General features: G+C 38.1%; 1 protein-coding gene across 8 annotated transcripts in view; it reads left to right on the top strand.

The window, feature by feature from the left end:
- Window positions 1–23,445, top strand: part of cntn3a.1 (contactin 3a, tandem duplicate 1) — a 73,299-nt gene that overhangs the window by 23,691 nt on the left and 26,163 nt on the right. For 2 of the 8 annotated variants that reach the window (XM_046396991.1, XM_046396992.1), the window contains exons 5-9: window positions 4,963–5,058; window positions 17,029–17,232; window positions 17,846–17,948; window positions 18,281–18,465; window positions 21,163–21,302. In XM_046396991.1, coding sequence (XP_046252947.1) covers window positions 4,963–5,058; window positions 17,029–17,232; window positions 17,846–17,948; window positions 18,281–18,465; window positions 21,163–21,302 — 728 coding nt within the window. Of the gene's footprint in view, window positions 1–4,962; window positions 5,059–14,884; window positions 14,983–16,705; window positions 16,741–17,028; window positions 17,233–17,845; window positions 17,949–18,280; window positions 18,466–21,162; window positions 21,303–23,445 lie in introns of those variants that run through there. The other 6 variants (XM_046396996.1, XM_046396993.1, XM_046396994.1 and 3 more) reach the window with 6 other exon arrangements.

Raw genomic sequence — 23,445 nt, forward strand, 5'->3', positions numbered from 1 at the left:
AGTTTGCAAGATTTCTATCTCTCTTCCTCCTCCATCATCTCTTTACTCTTGATTCTTTTGCCACAGGTGAAAATGAAGTCTGTTTTGAACCTGAGAGCATCTGAGGAGAGGACAATAACATTTATCATCAGCACTGTGGTGCTAAGTGCTCTATCTTGGTCTCAGATAATCTTTTCATGAGACATTTTCTGAAGGCAGTACTTCACAGCAGAGTTGTAATTGACAGGAGGCACCAGGCTCTGTACGAATTAAGCCCCTTTGATGTTCATCATTCCTCAAATGCCACGTGTCACTCACTGTTAGAGCTTCACTGCATGATGCTGCTTTGAGAACAGAGGAGAGAAGCCGTGACACAGACAGAGATTACAGAGATGATGATTATTCCTCATCTGCCAATATTATTAATTCATTTTTTTAACCTTCAGCGACAGATGACATGATTTTTTGATAGTAGCTTTGACGTGACTAGTACCTTTTTGAATGCTAGTTATTAATGTAGTCTATAATTAAGTTTACACAGCTTCACTTCCCGTCCCTCTACAATCTCAGTCAGTTGCTTCCAGTATTCAAATAAAATCTTGATAATCCATGATAAGAACATTGACTTACAACATAGTATAATAACACCTATGAAAAGTTTTTCAGAAATAGCCACACATCTCTAATTAGCATAATTAGTAGCATTAACTTACTAATCAGTTCCACCAACTATGCAGTTTCTGCATAACATCGTATAGATACTATGTACTGAGTCCATCTGAATATCCATAAATCATACTTCTGTGACACTCAATGCAGGGGATCAGCTAGTAAACATTTTCACTGTTTATTTACAGTGACTGCAGAAATTGCTAGAAAAACATTAATAAACAGTCCACCAGTTAAGTAATGAAATGCTGCATTCTAAAATTGTGATGTTACATCTCAATGCACCTCTGTCAATTTCCACTCCAAACACGTGCATAAATATTACACATTTTCCTGCCATTTTCCTTGACCAAGCAATAAGAGTACAAACACACATTTAAAAACAGTTGCATAAAAAAAGTTACATATAAAACCATCCATAAGGTAAAAAAAAACCCCAAACAATCAACAAGAGTAAAAACAAACATAAAATGTGATCCTAACAATCTAGTTAGTCTAGTCTAGCGGTCAGACAAGTGCTTAGTTAGCCTAATAAACAGAGTTTGTTTTGGATATAACTAAATCAGTAGAGCGTGTAGATGACACAACAGTGGAAGGAGAGAGGCGAGATCTCATCGGTAGAGCACATAACTGACTCTTTGTACCAAACCTCTGTCATTTCATTATTTGACTGCCTTATTTTTGATGGATTAAAAATCATTTTCACCCCATTAAAATTGGTCCCAAGGCTCATCCCATTTTGCTGTTTGCCAACAGCTTTGTGGGAGGTAACTCACTGGCAACTCACCGTCAGCTTTGGCTCTTTGAAAGACGTGATCTTTTGAAAAAAAGACTTGACTTTGGGTTGGGTAAGATTTGGGTTGGGCTCTTCTGAAACCTTCACTGATGTGTTTATGCCCCTTCACATACTCTTCTGTTTTCTTTTTATTAGTTGCGCTAGTGGTGGCAGTGCTTGTCTGCCTGCAAATACAACTCTTTGGTCCCGAGTAAAATATTTCTACTACTCTACTCCATTTCTTCTAACTCATGAATTTATTGCAACAATGTTTGGGATGATGAATGAAGATGAATCATGATGACTTTGGTCATTTGATTGATAGATGATCTTATACTTAGTTTACATCTTAGTGGAAGGAAAGCAATGTTTTTTTTGGTTTTTTTTTTTATAATAACCATGTTCTGTTTTCTTTCAAATCTAATATTAAACATTTTTCTGTAAACAATGTTCATTGATTTGGAGGATTAGAGTCTTAGAGTTCACAGCTTTTCAAGATTAAGTACTATCCAAACCAAGCTTAGCTCACATCAGAAATACAATACAATATAATTCAAATAATACAATAACCCTTAAGTGGTGGCACATGATGCCATAGCTAGATAACCTCAAATTAAGGTAGTCTCTGAAAGTTTTTAAAACTCTTTACATCATTTGTCCAGTGGTTAGGTGACAAATGTACCCACATCACAAATTGCCCTCGAGCTTACACTCAACTGAATGGTTTCAATTTTTCTTCTCTACAGTCGCCTCTCATTCATTACAATGGGTCACAGTGATGTAGCTAGCACAAAAATGCAAATTCACATCCAATTTCATGGACCTGAAAGCACTCAAAATACCCTGAACTCTGCCACAGAGAAGCACATGAAGGAGGCAGAGCCGTGATAGGCTTGATAAGATGATCCGCAGGGTGCAGAACAGCTTGGGTTGTCAGGCATTGTTGGCTTTTAGTATGTTGAGCTCATTTATGTGCCACCATACTCCAAAGGAATATTGATCAGGAGAGCTTCACTCATTGTGAGCTGAGCAACTCTGATATTTACAATCTCTGAGCTTGGTTTTAGAAAAAAGTTAACTCTGATCCTGTATGTTGTTCACATTGCATAAAACACTCAAAATCTGGCCCCATATTTCTTTGTAATTATGGTAAAATATTTATTTTGACATCAGTATTGATATTTGATATTATTTTTCAAAACCTGTGTGTGCTGGTCACCAGTCACACATACACACACACACACACCATCTTCCACAGATATCTTTGTAAGGACATTACACTGACTTCCATTTCCATAGTGTATTGCCTCAACCCTAACCTTAATCATAACCAATTCATGCTGTATGGCAAAAGTTAACCAGGACCCCAGAAATGATGGCTGACTTCATTAGGATGGTCTTTGCCCCCCATGAGGACTTGACACTTATGTAGACATATCATAGATAATGATGACGATTTTAGAAGATCTATAAAACACTAATTCACTACATTGTAATTTGACATTGTTTTACAATTCAAAAATATCCCATGTATGCATTCTTACCATGAAGAAATTTAAGATAACTTTTCAAAGTCATTATTGATAATCTTCACCAACAAAAAATTAACAAAACAAGGAATTCTTGGAATAAATGCACAGTAGTATTCAAAAGCATATTTTCCTTCTGGAAACACTTTATAATTGCAGATTCTGAAAGTGCAATATAGATAAACTTTCTTATTGTTTATTTTTCATAGCAATCTAATTGTTGGAAAACCATCCCCACCAAGATATTAGAGATACAGGAAAGACAAACACACAACTATTTTCTGTCCAAGAAACCACACACATTCTGTCCACATAAAAATGTTGGTGGCCTAACAGTGGACCAAGTGTTTTCTGCAGCAAATCCAAAACAACATGCGACCTACTGTAGATAGCGTATTATTTCTTATCAGCATGTGCATAAGTGTGCAGAATATTAACTCAGACCAGATGATTTACAGCATCAAGCCATTCAAAATCGTTTCTCTTGCGGCTGCTGGGACTTACTGTCTGACTCAGCAGGTTGAGGCCCTGCCAGAGCAGCTATGTTATCAGATAACTTCTTACCCTGCTCACTAAGCCAAAGATGAGCACTCAAATAGTTGAAAAAATAGAGCACTCAAAAGAGTGATTTTGAGCCAAGCTATTGGCATGGCTCTAGTGAATGGCAATGCAAAGCTGTCTGGTCTGTTGGTTGTTCCCCCATCTAATGAGTCATGACAGTTCATACAGACATTCACGGCCCCCCAGGATGATTCCTCCTGACACTGGTAATTCCCTGCCAGGGAGTTTCATTATATTTAAATAAAGCAGATAAAATAAGATGCAATATGTATGGTTTGATCAGCCAACAGACGGATAATTTTAATTCTGCCCATACAGCATATGCTATGTACTGGATGTTGCAGCAGTCTCAGAGATCAGTTTGAAATTTGGCTGTGAGATCAGATTCAGTCATTTTTTATTGTTGTGTTTTTTATTTTTACAGTGAAGATGTGATGTTATGTCATGTTAGGCATGAGACGAACAGAGGGGAGCCATAGACGCATTGCTTGTCCAGAGGAACCGTAACTGTGCTGAATCTGTGCATGAACAAAGAAGCTTCTTTTGTGATTGTTATCCGTGGATCATCCATAGATTTAGAGCTGGCTTGTGAAGCACTCACAAAATCTGTTCGCACCGAGTATGAAAAGAACTTAATGATTTCTACTAATTAATTGGTGAAGTCATCCTGAAGCCTTTCACTAAACCAAAAAAAAAAAATGCTGTTTTCAATTGTGGTAATGTAATACTCTTCTACTGGATGCAATTTTTCATTACTCACAAGGATTGCAAAGATCGTGTATCGTATTCATTATGCAGAGACTCATCCTGCTGTGCTTGTACACAGGAGGTGTCAGTTTTGAGCACATCATTCCTGATTCCGCATTCTGTCTTGATTATGTCATTATATGGCAGCTGCATATATGGCTGCACTGCCTGCGATATCTCCAAGAGCAGGCCAGAAAAAGCAAAGCGTTCAAGGATTGCTGTCTCTATTTGCTTTCACTCAGCAGGTTGTCAACAAGTAATCGGTCTCCATACAAATGATGTTTCAGTCTTAGTCATTTAATTGTTGCTGGTCTGTGTGCAGTGGATGAAACACAGAAAGTGATAACAATATGCAGTTCCAATTAAATTCGCTCATGTGTGACTTATACTTGAGGAATTGCTTTCTGCTCCAGTCATAAGTGTTTTGGACTCTACAGCACTTTGTCTGCATTTATGCAAACATAGCATGGATGTCTTTTGAAATTATGCAAAAGTTCTGCATCATATGGTACTGTGAAACTCTGGTCTGCAGCTGTGCTCTGAGCAGATATAAAATTATTGAGCGTCTACAGATATGACTTGTAGTGCATTTCTGTCTCTGTAAACAGCTAGACATGTCCTGTTTGCTTTCTGTGTGCTTATGGCTTTTGTGTAAAAATTAAAATTATTTTTGCTTTATTGCTTTTGTGTTGTTGAAAACAGACTTGGAGAACTTCAAGACCCAGAGAAGGAATCCAGTGAGGGTTCGTGAAGGTCAAGGAGTAGTCTTGCTGTGTGGCCCACCACCCCACTCTGGAGGTAAGACGGCCTATTCTGAAGTTTCTTTAATTTTAATTGTTACCTTGAAGTAATCATTAGCAAGTGTTTCTTGTGCTGCAGTTTAACAATCAGTTTTAGACAGAAATATCGACATTGTGTGGCACGACATTTCTCACTGCTCATCTAGTTTGTGTTTATTTGGACATCGTAAAAGTCATGTTTGAGCTCTAACTCTCAGATCTCTGGCTGCTTCTTTGTGTTGTTGACGTCAGTGAAGTGAGTCATTTTTACTTAAGGACACTCTGGCCCGTCAGCCTGATTTTCAGTTGGGGTGAGGAGAATCTTTGGCATGCAGACTGAAAAGGATATCTGTGGCTGGGGCCCTGCCAGGTTGAGTAATAGAGCTTCTTTCTGAAGGTGCTTTATTTGCTTCTCATCAGCCCTTTGCATCTATGGCACTGGGACATAACAATGGGAGTTTGTATCCAATGTTATTAACTCCTACATAAGAGTCTGTAGATGTTTTTGCTCTATTAGACAGCAGGGGTGATTGTAATTCTGTACTGTTGTAGAATTAGGATGCACTGTATCATGGGTGGGAGGGGATTACTTTAGTTTCAATGACCAGCTTTAAAGACCTGACCTAGCCAAATTCTCCTTGTCAGTATATCTTTAAAAAGCACTGGTTCTGTATTTTGTGACAGTAACTCCATTGTATGTCACAAGGAAATGGAGTTGAAATTCAACATTCCAGTTTTTATATTTGACTCTAAATGCAGTGAAATTGTTGTCAAAAGCTATGATTACTACAACTATTATTTCATTTGTAATATATTTTCACTGGTTAAGCTGAGCAGTTTGTCAGTATTATTGTGTATAAACCTTTGGTAAAATCATATGATAATGTTTGATCTTATTTAACAGTATAGCAAGAAATTTCTGTGTGACTGTCCTCCATGTAGCTCAAGATCCATTTATCCGATCTACAGTACTTCACACATGGTGGTGTATTGCTGGGGACCCAAGGACATTCAGTGTCAAATTTGGTGCAATTTGGACACGCAACACATTCAGTATTAATAAATTTCAAATAAACAGGTGAAGAGCGGTCTGTACAGCAGCGGGGGTGGGGCATCAATGCTCCACTCAACATAGTGAGTAAGATATAAACACATGGGGAAAGAAAAAGTCAAAGTGTTGGAGTCGGAGAAATAAGATGGAGAAATAAGAGACTGTGAAAAGTAATTTAAAATGTCATGCTCTAAAGCAAGAAAAGTAGACAGCGAAAACAGAGCTTATGGTAGTCAGCACATCCAACACGGGTTTACTTTGGAGAAGTAGCAGGAGCACTGGTACAGGAAGCTAAGAAATGAATGTACTGCCATGGATGCAGCCACAAAACACATTTTAGTCGCCTGAAAGGACAAAAACTTCTGCACCTCGGCTGTAATATGGTAACGTATCACAGGGCTGTGTCATCTGAAACTGTTAGTCAGCCATTTTATATTTTCTCTTTACTGTAAAATGGCTTAAAGTAACTAATATAGAGTTTTGATTCATAAAGATAAATAAATCCATGTCACAACCATTTTTATTTTAAAGTCAAAGACTTAAGTAAAAAATATTGATTCTTCAGTTCAGGGAATGCTGTTATGAAATATGAATTTGAGGTCCAGTATTTTTCTGTTCAGGCATCTGACATGTAAAGTCTGTACTATTATTAATATCCCAAGAGAGCTGTAATGTGTACATTAGATAATGATTAGATGATTGAATAAAATATTGCAAGACTAGAACATTCTAGATTTACTTATTTTAGAATATTTTAATTTTACTAATTGCAAAGTTAATTGAGTAATTTAGAATTTCTTCTGAATATAGACAGCCTGTTAATCCTCTCAGCTGCTCTGCTTATACCTAACAAAGCTTCAGCTAATTTGAGTTTTAATGTACCGTCAGTGTCTAGTGTTTTTTGTTAGGATAACCATTTCAAAACCGAGGACCAAGCAGTCGAGCTGTTTTGAAGAGGCACTTAGTGAACAGGTACTGCTCATATTCTGTTGCCCAAATTATATCTGTCACATGTGAAATGAATTTTGTCTCATTCAGGAGTTTAACACAGTTAATTGTTCTGAATTTTTTTTTTCTTTTTATATGTAATTTTGTCTACATTTTACATATCATGATAGCAAAAATATTCATGTTATATGTTAGCATATATGTCATATATTTTGTGATCTTGATTTTTCAGAATCAGAATCAGAATTCCTTTATTTATCCCTGGAGGGAAATTCTTGGAAATTTTTGCCATATTGTTTAGTCCTACTAATACACTTTAAACTAATAAAAACTAAAAAATAAGCCTTTGTCCAGTGTGACACAAACTGCAACGCCCTGTACTCAAAGCACTGACTGTTGGATGTTATATCTTCACACTGAAAACAAACTACTGTCTGGTGTCGTTTTGGGTGCGCTGAAGTCCAGTAGTTCATGTGCTGCTACTGTGTGAAACCATGCTGTTCAGCTGCTGCAGTGAGAATAGGATAGGAAATGTTTTTGTTTTTATCACACAGTCACTTGCAACAGTAAGCCTACATTTGTAGTATTTTGTTCTGTTTCTGTTGTAAGAAATCTCACCTCGTGTTAACAAGAAAAGCTAGAACAGTGAACCATATGCATGCATTTGGCAGCCTCATCATCTAAAATCTTTGTTTTTTAAGACGCATTCCCTGGTGCAAGGTGTCCAAATACCAACACACACTGCAGCCACCTACAAACTGAACGGCAGCATTTTCAGAGTGTTGGACTTTAATAGCAGTGTCATGACAGTGTCTAAAAATATAATGAAAAATCCGGGCACAGCAGTTTGTATTCAATTGTTTATTCATTATTCATAGGGAAACAGCTCTGATTTAGTTAGAACATTGTCCCATATGCAAAATTCTGTTGAGTTTCTTTTTAGAGGCTTGATGAACTGTCTGCAGTGAAGGCAATCCTGCAGGCACCAGGCTAATGCTTAGAATTTGCAAGAGGAAGATTGTGTCCTTTATGTGAGCGCCTTGACGGGGAGTGTAGCGCTCCACGGACAACCTTCAGGGTTAGGCAGCATCTTAGCGATGAGTTTAGAAATGAGTCGACATTGACTGACTTCCCCTTGGATAGATTACATGTGCAAAATTCTTTTTGGCAGTTTGTACATATTACACTCCAGATTGCAAGTACTGTTTGGAAGTCAGTCAGAGAACTGAGGAGACATTCACTCATCAACCATTCATTTATTCATTTGGAAATGTATTGATGTACTTTAATGAGTTACCTTTAAGTCACCTTTGAATTAAGAAACCAGTATGGATTGCTGGATGTGTGTTTAATACTGAAGTCAGTGCAGTTTACACCATTTAATTCAGAGCTTTCATGTTGCATATTCTGTGGCTGCGTACTGTATATATACTGTATATACTTGCTGCAGCATTGTTTGAGTCACACGTAATGGAGATACAAGTGTACAAAGCATGAATTTTCAATATCTTCTACAGGTAATTGTGTCTGTTCGAGTGTTACATTTGTGAATCTCCTGTCTCCCATGGTGTGACAACACTCCATGTATTCTGGCAAACATTTGGCAGAAAAAGTGACATTAAAAAGTGATAATTTAATCTTAATTGAAATTATTTTACCAGGGTCTGTTTGTTCTGTTGCAGATTCAATTTATTTTTTTTATTTATATAGCACCTTATACAATCAAAATTGTCTCTAGATGTCACTAGCCTGAACCCCCAAGCAAGCAGACAGTGGCAAGGAAAAACTCCCTTTTAACAGGAAGAAACCTTGAGCAGGACCCGGCCCCCCTGCTGATAGTTGGCTGGGTAAAGGGGGGTGGGAAGAGGTAGACAAGACAGAGAGGATGAAAGAGAGAGAGAGAAAGAGAAAGAAACATACATGCAATAAACATCATAAATTACAAATATATAGATAAAGAGATAGATAAAGATTAGGCTACACTAATGATATTATAGAAAGATTCTAGAGGTGACTGCATGTGATCTAATTTGTGTGATCCAAACATTTGCAATAAAAGATACATGCAATCATGTTTAGATTTCACAGCATGTTTTTATCTAAGAAAATGGTCCATATGTGTTGATGTTCAGCAAACCCATTGGATCCCTGCTTTACCTGTCCAGCAGTTTGGAAACAACACACGAGAAGTCCACTTTGGTCTTGACTCGAGAAGCTGCAGCTTTTATTTACGTTGTGCATTTATTGCTACACTGACAATTTGCTGCTTACTCTTTTCGTCCTGCTCCACTCCACTGTATTCACTCTGTCTCCTCACTGCATGAAAAACTGGACTTTTGGCCCTGTGACTGTAGTCTGAGAAGTCCGTGGTCATCTATACCACAAATTGTTAGGAACAAACCAGTGACAGTGGCCTTCTGCGCCCTCTCTGTTGCTCATCCACACACTGCCCAAGCAGACATTACACTCTGCCCTGTTCTTTAAAGGAGCGACCGCTACTCATACAACACAGCTCTAACACTATTATAGCAAATTACTTAAGTTGTTACGAAAAGATCATTGCCTGTTATGGATTTGCTCGGTGCTGTTGCACCCTTTAATCTAATTAATCACTTTATTCAAATTGTGGATTGAGATTTTTTTAGGGTGATAGCATGACAGACATTCAAAGTTTCCCTCAGAAATCTCAAAAATGACATTTGGCTCTATTGTGCCAGGCACAGGTAGCTGAACAGGCACTTCTCAATCAGAATCTCCTACTTACCAAATACCCGTGTTTATACACAATGGCAAAAATGATTGTAAAAAGTTCATATAGTCACATACAAGGTGCCAACATTGTTACATGAGGGTACAAAAAAAGTCCAAAGGTCTTTTTTTAAAATATTTTCAGATATGGGTTATGTTGTTAGATGTAGATTTATATATTATTTTTAGAATATTTACACATAGAAGAACAAGGCCATGGGAGGTTTTGACTTAAGGTACAGTACTTACTTACACTGACAGGACAGGACTTAATATCAACATCACGCCTACATTTAAAGATTAGGGACACATATGATAATACAACACATTCATATCCCAGGTTAGCAGATATCAGATATATGCTTTGTCATGCCTTTGTGACGTGCCAGAAACCCCTTCAATTTGTGGCCGCATAAATTCCTGCAAAGTCATTCTAACATGTGCTTAACCTGGCACTCTCTTGCTTTGTTTTGTTTTGAGCGGTTGCTTTGATCCTCTCATGTTGATTTGGATGTGTTTGCATTGAAGGTACATTTAAGTGAGGGGAGTCTCATCTAGACACAGAAGGTACCCATGTGACTCAGAGGGATGTGCCGCCCTGAAAATGTGACAGGGCACGATGAATCCCATTTCTTTTATATTAACAGCAGGTGGGAGCTTCACCCCTTTAAGAAACCTTGCATTGTTTGTGTCATTCAAACTTGTTTTAAACTCAACCTCCTCTAATTGTGTGGCTCATCTCCATGTTATTTTTTTTCCCCTCACGTTTGGTGTTTTAACTTCACCCTTTCCGCTACCCTCACTTGAACAGCTTTTTATTCTTATGCGTCATGAAATCTGTTATTTTACTTTTAAACTAACAGATGGTTAAACAAGAAGAGCTTTCTATGTTTTTTGTCATTTGTCACTGCTATGCTCTTGTGCAATGAGGGGATTTCAGGACATCATTTTATTTAAATGAGGATTAAAAATGTAACATCTCTCTTCATAAACTCATTTTCATAGCATTTGTGGGACGCCTCCGGCTTCTGATGTCGCACTTTGCTCAAGAACTCCAACTGCTTTGTTGTGAGCGTGATCTCGCATATTTGACAACATCAGACTTCACAGATGTTTACCACGATGTATGCCACAGTGTGTTTGGGTAAAATTTTGACTAAATCATTAGAAATACAATATCTGGGTCTTGATGTTTTTGTCCTCAGGGAAATGTCGATAGACTAATTCTGTAATTCTGTTCAATAATTCATGTTCATCTTGTCTGTCATTTGTTACCAAAACATACTCCTATTTGTTTAGACTGTGAGCTTCCTTTGGACTTCCCTCCAAAGTGACACTTTTCACTTGGGGCTACAGTCCTGGAGGAGTAGTTGCCAGTAACACTGTTACTACTATGCACCCCTCTGAAATCTATCATATCCAGTCTTAGGTCTTAAAGAGGAATGATAACTATATTCATGCTTCATCCTTCTGACTTATATTATAAGAAAGTAAAGCGCATAAATGTTGGCCTATTCATTTGAGGATATTGTGAGTAAGCCTGACTAAAGGACTTAGCTAATCCATATAACAAGGATAACCATTTGTAACACCAACATAATGTCTCCTTCTAAGTTAAAGAAAACACAATGGTTCTTATTTTTCAGGTGATTATACACTAATGAAGCATAATCATGAATATTATATTCCATTTCTGCTAATATATCCCTCTAAATCCTACACACTGGATCATTAAGTTTTCTTATAATAATCCTTCAATCAAACGCTGTAGTGGAAATAAAATGATATAAGATTGTGTGCATGATTAAATCAGTAGTATCAGATGCCACTTTCTTTTATACAAGTAATTTAGCGTTGCAGTTTCATGTATGTCAAATGCATGCAGCTGTCCTTCTTCAGGATCTTTGACAATGTATCACCAACTGACAACTGTCTTGCTTAAAAGTAGAATCTTTCCTTGGTAATTTCTAGGGAAAAGTTGTGTGTACAGTGATGCTTAAACACTGAATTTGTGGCTCCAAAAAGACAGGTGCAGTATTTTAAGGTCAAATTTTGTTCTAATAAGTGGAACAACTATCCTTGTATAACATGAAACACAAAGATGCTTAAAATCCAGTATATACCATCAGTGCTCTGAGACTGTCAAGAATAATTTTATATGGGTGAATGGTGATTAATTTGCTAATCTTGGCAAAATGCATTGAAACTGGGTCAGTTTGCCTCCCTGCTGTTTTCCTCATATCAAATAAATGCAGCCAGAGCACATGTTTGTCCAGCTGACCGATAATGTACAGACTGTTTTCATAAACACCAACAGCCCTTCATTCCATCTTGTTGTGATGGATCATAACTGTTCTCTGGAGACACAGCATAGAGCTTAGAATGATCCATTTTCTGACAATATTTTCAGCAGCTGTCATTGTAGATTAAGCCAGTTGATGGAGATGATGAGGATGCTCAGATGTGCTTTAGGATGAATCATCTCCAATTTTCTAACATCTTTGCCAAAAGCCTAGCCTGACCATATCTGCTATGGTAATGAAGTATCCCATTTAGTTTTAGTCCATGCTCACGCATTCTTAGATACACGTACAGCAACATACTTAACTGTCACATTTTCCTGTCCTCATCCGGTCCCTTTCTTAGAGTACAAATATGAATGTCTGTACTATACCTTTTATCCACTAAATTGTTTTTACAAAAAAGAGGGTTGCAGGTTATTTTTGACCCACACACTGTTCATGAACACAGTTTTGAAGAAAAGGGTGAATAAAAACTCCCACATTTAAAGATAATTTTTTGAAATGTCGAGTGACAATCCAAAAGCCAAAGATAAATGTATTTTTTTTTTCACAGAAGAGTAAGATAACCAGAAAATGTTTAGATCTGAGAAGCTGAAACAAGTCTTTGCTAAAAATTACTTTTACTTTAAGTTACTTAATAATTGTTAAATTGCAAACCTGTGAAGGAAAGTAAACATATAATGTTGATGTATAAATCGTAGAAAAGGTTTTAAATATAAGGGGGAAAAAACATGTTGAACCAGCATCATATCTTAAAGTTCAAGTGCCAATAATTAGAATTTGTCTTCAGTTGTTTTTAGTGTAACAACCAAGTTTTGTCTTAGTTTAGAAGATAGCCTTTTGATTGAACTAGTTACAGTATGTTATGATGAATATAGTTTAATTATGATATGGACTAGATTCTGCAAGTGTTTTACTGTATATTATCACAGGAGATTATTTAGGCTGAAAAATCTTGGACAATGGAAAATAGTACATGAATATTCTTAGACAAATAATGGAAGTCTCTAATAAAGTTATAACTCTTTGACTGTATTGTTGCACATCTGAAAATCTAGACTCTCACAGAATTGGACGAGTGAGAAACATGCTCTCATAAAGGGTGACAGGACATAATTCATGATGAGCACAATACGGCCTTAGACAAGGATGTGCCTCATCTCCCCTTTAAAGGATTTCAATATCCCATGCATGATTTAGGAAGCCATTATTTCATTTTAACGATGCCATGAAACCCTCAAGACAGCTGCAGGAATTATTTTGGTGCAGCCAGGATGTTTCTAAAACTAAAGCAGTTTGAGGTTGTTCTTAAAGGACGGCCAAAATGTTGTCAAACATTCAAGAGGATCTCTGTGTTGCTACACTGTGCTGCACTGTATTCGCATCAGATGTCAATCTGTGCCATCTTTTGCTTTCTGAGGGTCTGAATGGCTGTGGTAAGTCCAGGACCAAATGCATCTGACCTCCTTTCACTAATGGAAGTGGGCTTTTTAGATTTACTCAAGGCTGAAATCACTTGTTCTCTCTATGCAGTGCATCTACTCCAAAACAGAGGCTGCTCGGTGGCACTCACATTGCTTGCAGGGATTTTTCCCTTGTGCGTGACCTAAGCCATTTCATAGAGTGAACTTGTTGTGTGTCATGAATACAGTTAGATAGCGCTGGCTAATGGCTGTTACTGTCTAGGGAAGAGACTTGCAAGTATAAACTCTGACACAAGTTGTGCATATACTTTTCTTTGATACAATACACAGTTGTGCAAAAAACCCACTCTGGATTCAGTACGTCCTTGGCCTGTCATGTTCCATTTCTCTTCCCTCCTCTCAGATCATTAAGGGGGAATTGATGTTGCCTGTTCATTATACAGGGGCTAAATGGAACCACAATGAAAATCTGCCACTCACTGTCAGTCATGATTGCATTAATCCATTACCACCCATCCGCAGAAGGCTCTCAAGCCAAATCATCAAATACAACCATTGGTGCTTTTCACTTCCTATTTCCTGCTTCCTGTTTCCCACCATGAATCTTTAACTAACCAATTAGTAACCTCTTATTTGCTGTTGTTCCAGTTTGTCGTGCTCTGCACCTTTGAAATATATTGTTTCAAAAACAGACATTAAATATACATGACCTTGTCAGGATGAGAGCTTAGATATATTATTTAGGGGAAAGAGGATATTACTCCTTTTCTCTCTGTGGGTCAGATGGATCAAGCCAAGAAGTTGATGGTGGGAGAAGCCAGGATGCATGCTGAAATTGAACTGCATTGAAACATTTGGGAAAATATGTATATATTTGTTTTCTTGTTGAGAGTTAGGGGAGAAGATCAAAACCACTCTTGTGTCAGTTTGTCAAATATGAAGCTGAAGCCAAAAGATGGTTAGATTATCATTTCATTTAAGTTGTTGTATGGATTTAACAAACAAGACACATGAGACAGTAATTACTGATATCTTTTGGACAGAGCTGGGCTAGCTCTCTCTTTCCAGTCTTATTACTTTGTCTGTACACAACAACAACACAAACAACACAAATAAGCATTTTTCTCAAAATGCTAAATTATTCATTTAATGCCAAAGCACATCCATCAATAAGTATGTGTCATGTCCAGGAAATGTTGTTAAGTTATCAGTTTTGTCTTGTGTCTGTGTTGTCCTGTGATTTCCTGTTTTATTTTGTCACTATTTCCTGTCTGTGTCTATTGTTGTCAGCTTTGCTTTTTCCCTTTGTCTGTTTTCCCTCCTTTGGGATTACCTGTCTCCGCCCTTATTGTCTCCACCTGTGCCCTTACCTTGTGTGTGTATATATAGTCCTCGTCTCCCTTTGTCCTGTGCCAGTTCGTCTTGTCCCTTGTGTCAGACAACCAGCGTCATCTTCATGCCATTGTCAGGTCTTGTTACTTTGTTCTAGTGATTTTCAGTTTGTTTTCTTAGCCTAGCTTCAGTCTAGTGAGTTTTTGTTTCTTTGTTCAGTGCAGATTTTTTCCTCTTTGAAGAGTGATTTTCAATTTTTTTACTTTTGTGAATAAAAACTTTATTTGGAAACTTTAAGAGTCTTGCATTTGGGTTCTGGTTCATAGTTCAGTCCTGTCAGTATAGGATATTAGTGGCTCAGCAGTCGTTGTTATTATCATCTTCGGTGGTGCTGTTAGCATATTGCCTCATTTCTTGTTGTTGTGTGTCATTAGTAACATATTTTGCTGCTCTAGCTTGACCCTGTTAAGTTTGTTTTATTCTTCAGTACAAAGCTGCTATATATTTAATTCTCCATTTGTTCAGCTCAGGCACTCATAGTCTGCACTTGTTCAGTTAAATGCTTTTCAATTCTGCTGGGTACTTTGACCTAACAGATAGCAATAGTTTCTCTATCTCGCTAGCAATAGTAAATGTAGTTTATTTGCCATGTTGAAGCAAAGCTTAGTGAATTGGAAATGTGATTCTGCACCATGGAAACAAATTGTTAGCTGTTGTATCTAGCTAGCCTTCAGTAATTGGTTTGGCCTTCTGCCAGTGACAAGAGTTTTTCCTCACTACTGTCTCCAGGTTCTTGCTCATGGAGGAATGCTGTGTCTTCATAGATTTAAGAGGTCTAGACCTGCTCGTTTTGGAATGTGTGACAACTTTTGTTGTTAGTTGAAGCTGTATTAGTAAAACTGCCTTGATTTGACATTGGAAAGCAAGAGACATTCGAATCATTGGCACAAAACAGAGACAGATGTGACTGCTCTGTGTGGTCCATGTTTCAGTCTCATGTTGTGTCCTTGGGATGATCACAAGGCCAGGTTGTGCCCTGCTGGTCCAAACCACATAAAAAATCCCCTTTAGTCTGTACTTAATAAAAAGGATCGTCCTCACAAGTTCTCAAGACTGTGTCATGACGTGATTTGCAGGGTTTGCAATAGTATGTCAAAGTTCACAGTTCCTCTTGTCCCCTAAAGAGCACAAGTGAAGAATACTGAGTCAGTATATGAGTGTCCAACTGAAGGCTCAATTATTCCCTGCACTGTAGTGCCGAGTCATCGCTTAGACAAGTTTTTACCAACGGCCGAGATTACTTTTGGGACAGGGATGCAATATGGTCCAGAGCAATCTATTCTTGTGTCAATATGTCAAAACACCATCATTCCTTTTTATAATGCTGCTGATTGTAGCGCAAAGCCTCTCTGACTCTACTCCATTTGGTTGACAGTACTGGGAGTTGATCTCTGAAGCTTGTTATCATGAGTGATGAATAGTAGACCAGGTGCTTCCATGCTGAATGACATGATACAATAATTTGTTGGTTTTATGGGGAATTATACAGTTTTTGTATGCAGGATGTGCAACTTAAGCTTGATTTAAGGTCCTCTGCTGCTACATGACAACCACAAAGGGAGATGTTCATTTTGTTTTAATGTCCACCACTGTCTCTGTGTTTTTAAATAAATTCTCAATAAGTAATAAATCCCAAGAAGAGGCATGGATGAAAAGAAGGTAGATGAAATGATATATGTGAAATAAGGATTATTTATTATGATACCATTAAGCTTGGTTTAAACTGAGTGAGTTTCTTTACAGCAGTACAAATGTACTGTTCTCTTCATATTTACATGGAAATTTTGTTTTTATGTCAAGTTTGCCATGGCAGAAAATACTGCTGAAGGTGTCAGGTCAGTCATTTATACTTTTAGCATCTTCGCTCCATCATAGTTACCCTCTGAAACTTGTATCATATTTAAGGCATTTATTCAGTATTGAATAAGAGTAACTGCTCCTCAATTATGAATTGTGTTTTTAATCATGGAAGGCTGGCTCTACGTAGCTTAATCCCCGAAGGCCTTCACTCACACTGAAATGACGAGACTGCTGATGAAGCACACGTTTTCTCAACATGGTTATGGATGATGCATAAATTCAAGATGTCTTTTTGTGCCCCCTATATCTGACTTTGTTCACAGAACTTACCTTCACATGGATCTTCAATGAGTACCCATCGTTTGTCATCCAGGACACACGGCGATTTGTCTCCCAGAAGACAGGCAACCTCTACATTGCAAAAGTGGAACCCTCTGATGTTGGCAACTACACTTGTGTAGTTACCAACACAGTCACCAAAAGCAGTGTTCAAGGTCCACCAACTCCTCTAGTGCTGCGGGTTGATGGTATGACAGCTTTACACAACTTATCATACACTGAGTATAAAGTTGAGTGATGAATTGTTTTTGTTTTGAAATAGAAATTTGAGGCATTGCAGGTGCAGTGATTTTAATTAGATATAACTTGGCAAGTTAACTGAATTTGCCAGCTAACTACTGCCAGGAACTTTAAATCATTTACAGCTCATTTATGTCTATGATTTGGCTCACAAAAGAAAAACTTTTTACTGTGGTTTGGTTAGTTCGCTATACTTTTATTCTCTAATAAAGATGATTGAAGGTGATGTTTATGTGGCCAACTGGTTTGGAAAAGAGAAGCCTGAGTGGTGTCGGCCTCATGAGCCATCCAGGAACTGCATCATTCATACAGGCCTGGGGCGAGCCATATACGAAATAAGAGCAATTTAAATCGCAAAACCAATGGTGAAAAAAAAATGCAATTTGATATTTTTTCCTCAGACTTTGGACCCGTTATAGTGATGTATTCTTTTAGCTAACACAGTCTTGTCCTAAACTTTGTTTTGATTTTGTTTCTTTTTGACCTTTCCAAGCCGTGAGCTGAAAGAATTCCCTTCAGACATGTGTGGTATCATCTCTGTATTTCTCTTCGTAACTGTAGGTGTGATGGGTGAATACGAGCCAAAGATCGAAGTGCAGTTTCCTGAAGTTGTTCCTGTCGCTAAGAGCTCAACTGTCAAACTGGAGTGTTTTGCACTTGGAAAGTACGTCCCACTGTGTATTATTAATCCACAGTCATAACTACATCATTAGTTGTTTAACTGAAGCTGCATGGTGATGTGAGAACCTAGTGCTCAGTGAGAGCAGAAAATTTCACATTTTAATTAATTTAATTTAATGAATTAAATGATTTAATAATTCTATTATGTGTCCAGAATACACAAAAAGCAAATAGATTGATTACTGCCAAGCTTTATCAGTGTTTTCACTATTAATTTGTATCATTTATGTGCCTTCAACCAGATCTTCAGGTGTTTTGTTTTGTTTTGTTTTTCATTTTGTGGCCTTGCTGTGTGTTATATTTTCATGCTTTTAGCCCAGTGCCAACTATCAGCTGGAGAAGAGTGGATGGAGCCTCTTTTGGCAGGAAGGTGGACATAAATAAAGCCAGCGGAGTTTTAGAAATCCCGTACTTCCAGCAGGAGGATGCGGGGATATATGAATGTGTGGCTGAAAACAGCAGAGGAAGAAACTCAGTGAGAGGAAAGCTGTCTTTCTATGGTGAGTAGGGGGATGGTTTTCGCTGACTTTGAAACACACCTTACTTCACACCTCTTGTCTTGGGAACATAGTATATTTTATACCTTCAACCTGTCAGTCGTCCTCCTAACATATCATGTTCATTTACAGACTTTTGCCAAAGCTTCTTCCCGTTGATTCACAGCCTCAGAGGTTCACTGGTGTTGAGCCTCATTGAAACTTTTGCAGAATAAAAGTGTAGCTTTGCTGTGAGTCTCACAAAAAGTTTAATTTGTTGTCACGCAATCTGCAGCTTTTATTAGAACCCATATATAACAGCATCATATAGTGGAATGCGGTAGTAAATTAACCTATTACCAGTAGTTCATATCTGACAAGCTCTTTATTGTGCCAGCGGCTAAGACCGGGCCATAGCACATAGATTTACACCACCTTTCAGGGAGAGGTGATTTTTTCCCTCACCAACACTGGACTTACGGCCCATATTCTGAGAAAGCTTTTAATGGCCCTTGATGAAGGATTTTTATGGTTTCTTTCTCCATTATTTTGCAGTTTATGCGTTGATGATGTCTGCCCACAAGGCCCTGTAGGGATGTGCTTGACTGAAATCATCAAATCCAGATTTTTCTTTCCTGTGAAGGAGGATACCTTTGATATGATAATACTGGGTTTTTTGCGGCACCTGTGGGTAAGATGAAATGCTCACAGTACCTGTAGGTAGGCTGAGGATTAAACACACTTCACTTTAAAGAGAAGTGCCTGTTCGTAGAGCAGTGTAGCATCACAGCACCGGGCTTTCAAGACTGAGACGTCTTAATAAAATGGAAAACGGTATGATCATATTATGGTCATTTTGTAAACAAGGTCATAAGTTTTCAACAACTTGTAGCTAACACCTTATTGATGCAGTGTCTCATGGCCACCACACTCTCTCTGCTCTATAGTTGTGTGGAAGTCATGTTTCTCCTTGTAAGATTTAATTCCTGTCTCATCTCAGAGCCCCATAGACTGGCCAGCCGCCAAGTGATAAAAATCTGTAATCTCATTTTAAACTGCCATAGACAGGAGCTTGTGGGACATCCATCAACTCTGCAGAAGAATAGGAGAATCGATAGGGGGATGTGGTGTTTGTGACACCCAACCGATGCAAGCACAGGAACAATAAGGGGTGGCCTCTCTTTCTATTTCCTACTTAATTGTCCTTATGTAGTTCCAGGGGATTTATGAAATTAGATCATGCCGTAGCAGCTGACTGCATTTGAATGGGCGATCACATTCGCTTTGTATAGAAGCCGCTTGCATCATGTCTTCTTTTCCATTATGTTATCTCTGATGGTCTAATTTAGAATATTGCTAACAGGATGTCATGTAGTATTTGCTTCGGCATAGTGATGCATTTTCAGTTCAGTCTTGCACCCTCTTTTTCTGAATAAGTGTATTGTGCAATTTCTTCTCATGGAAAGAGCATAAAGACAGCTTGCTTTCTGATAACACGATATCATCTCAGTTCTTATATGATGCTGCTAAACTCTTCCTCTCTGTAAGCTTTTAAATATTACTTGAATGAGTCTTCTTACTGAGCAAAATGCACTTTAATTAATGTATGCAGCACTGTTACCAAAGATAGGAAATACAAAGAAAAATAATCAGCAAGAAGCACCTTCTTTAGTGTTGAAACACACTGTTGTTATCTTTTACGCTTCCAGACATTTTTTTCTCCCATATAATGTTTTCGTGATTTTTCCTTCCAAGATGACAGGAACATGGTTTCTAAGCACTGACTGTTCCACACAAGGTGAAACAGTCAGCTTCACCCCCAAACAACACTTTGATTCCCTTTTGAGCTCCATGGAACACTTTATGACTGATTTTAAGAGATTAACACTCATAGTCACATTATGACCTTGTGATAGGAGTGTCTGTATTTCTGTATGGAAAACCTTTGGTTTTAGTCCCTGCATGTGGGTGAGTCTTTATCCTGCTAAGAAGTCCTTGACACTGAAAATACCACTGGTACTGTTCAAGCTGCAGCTGCTCTCATGTCCCTGGAGATAGATAAGATAAAAGGCTGTTTCAATTGATAAAATTTAATTGCATTATTATTATTATTACATTATCAAAGTAACACAGCTAGGCAAGCAGACAGACTGACTCAACTACCCCATTCTCCTTGACCCCGGAAGGGCATCCTGTATTTATGTGGGTAATTTATAAGGACCATAAATCTTCTTGTACTGTCGCCAGGGATAAGTTGTTAGTCACTTATGTGACACCAGGACCACAGAAGTATTTTCTATGGATTTCAGATGTTTCAAAAAGCAAAAAGGGGAATATAACCTGTGTTATTAAATGCGCTGTTAATAAAGAATGACGACCCTTCCATTGTAAGCATCGCAAAAATATATTACAGTCAGTAAACCTGAATCTTCAAAGATTTGCATCGCTATAGCTTGGTTGTAGCAAATCCAATAGCTCATCTTTTAGCTTTTTACCACACAGTGAATGACATACATATACATATATATTTCAGGTAGAGGTTAGCTTTGGGTTAATTGGAAGTGGATTTATGATTTGTGCCCTTTGATGCTTTCTTAATGAACTAATTGCCCGCTTGGTTGGTTCATTGATTTATTCTGAAACTGCTGCCTACTGGTAATGCTCAAACACATGTGTAGCGCTGAAGTGTTCATTTACAGTATGTTGTATGTGACCTTGCAGCTGCACCTCACTTGACTGAAAAGCCTCAGGATGTTCAGAAGACCATTGATGAAACTCTGGTGTGGGAATGCAAAGCAAGCGCCAAGCCCAAACCATCATACCGCTGGCTGAAAAATGGAGAGCCTCTAGACCACATGGAGGTAAGGGATTTTTCTTTATCTTAGTGTTTTTTTGAAGTTGTTTTTAATGACAAAAGCAAAAATCTGAGCAACACAAACATGGAAATAGTTCACAGTTCCCTCACTGTGCCGCACTACTACCTCAAAAACTACCAGATAATCTATCAACAGCATCCATCTAGCATCGGTAATCAAGTATTGACTATATCTCCAAGCCATACATGTAGTTCAAATAAAGATTGGGCAATCACATGCTGGCTCCACATCCCAATTTTATTCCAACTTCACTGTAACATTTAGTTTAAAGTGAAATATACTTTTTATATATTGTACGTCTGGGTCCATGAGACTTGTGCTAGGTATGAAAAAGAAGATAAACAAATAATAATTTGTGCTCTTCAACTTCAATCAACACCTACTCTCATAAAGGTGTGGAACGTTCTTCTGGCAACTAAGACACTGAACCTGTTGAAAGCTGCAAAGCTGAGTCTAACAGGCTTGTAATGAAATGGTTTAGTTATTGTTAGGAGAGAGTCAATATTATTTTCATTATAACAGCCCTCTGGCAGTCAAGTTGGTGAAGATTAACATAATTTAATGAGTAAGATGAAAGATGATATGATTACAGAAGATTACAGTAGATTCCGAATCATCTTAGTTAAAGGATTCATTGTATTTTTGTTTCATTTTGCTTCAAAGCAACTCGTGGTTCCAAGTCAAAGGCTCATACTTGGCAAGAACATGTCACTTCAAAATGGCTGTATTTGCTTGGGACTAAATTTGGCCTCAAAAGTGTGTGTATGTGTTGGGGGAGGGTGTTTGTATGTGTTTTGCAAAGAAGCCAAAGTGATGCCATTTTCTGCTTGTCATCAACCAGGGACTCTCTTGACAATTTAGTGCTCAGTCTCTCCTATCTGCTATTCTCAATTTTATCATTAAATCTCTTCTCTTCGGGGAAGGTGAAAAATGCTTTTTTATCCAAAATGTATTTCACATTTAGGCAGTTTGCCTTGTTTTGTGTTATTGTGCTGTTGGAGTGAGTGTGCTTTCTGCCCACAAAGAACAGCTCCAGTGAATCACAGTCGCTGATAGTGTTTGGATTGGGTAATGAGCCCAAAATCTGACTGTTGCTGTTTTGTTGGACATATCTTTAAAGGGGGCAGGTGGGTTTTCATTTTCTGTAACTTGGATTGAGTGCTGAGATAGTGTCTGAAATCTGGGGTGTTTTAATTGGAGAGCTGAATCACAATACACCTGCAGTGAAGAAGATTACAGAGTTTTGTACAATATGGCCTGCCATGATAATGCAGAAGTAGCTATCTACAAATTATGTATGTGCAGTCAAATCTTAATCATTGTCATGGACATTTCCTCGCTGTGTTATTTGTGACTGTCCAGTTGTTTGTGAATTTTGAAATGCTGACAAAGGTCACTTCTTCTGTTTGCCTCATATTCTTAACCACATCATTCCACCTGTGCATCTCCAGCATTGATTTGTAAATAACATCGTTAAAAATTCCTTTGGTGGGTGGCCAAGGTAACGCATTCTCTGCACATGTGGCTATATTAACGAGGTAGGGTGTTACCATTTTCAAAATGCCACCATCAACAGCGGCAACAGTAAATCAATTTCCAAACCCAAAGGTCAGCGATGTAGAGAGAGAGGGAGAAGGAGAGGAAGGCCAAGGGGGCCATTTGTTATTCCTCATTAGAATGGATCAGTCTTCCTCTCCTTCCCTCTCTCACTTTATCTTAGAAGTGATGCTCTCCTTCTCTTTCTTAGCTCTCTTTCAAGCCTTTGTCCTCCTGCTTTTCCCTCTCTCTCTCCATCTTATTTTGGGTCCCCTCCAAGGGATTTAAATGGCGCAGAGGATGGCTGTCACTTCAAAATGTCACCCTGGTGAAACAAGGACCCACTCACCCACTTGTATTTTTCCATTCCACCACCAGCTTGATTTTTAGTTACGTACATGAGTGTGTGTTTTTGAGCTTTTCCTACCTTTGACCTCCAAAGTCAGGGACCTGCCATGTGAGGAGTGACGACTGTTGTAGCACACGCTCGATGCAGTGGCTGAAATCAAGAACAGGATCACTACATCACTGGCACAAAACAGAGCATCCATGATTGGCCTTTTTTACAACTCAACTTGAAATAGTGCTGGTA

This window comes from Scatophagus argus, chromosome 8 (assembly GCF_020382885.2).
Source record: "Scatophagus argus isolate fScaArg1 chromosome 8, fScaArg1.pri, whole genome shotgun sequence".
NCBI lineage: Eukaryota > Metazoa > Chordata > Actinopteri > Scatophagidae > Scatophagus > Scatophagus argus.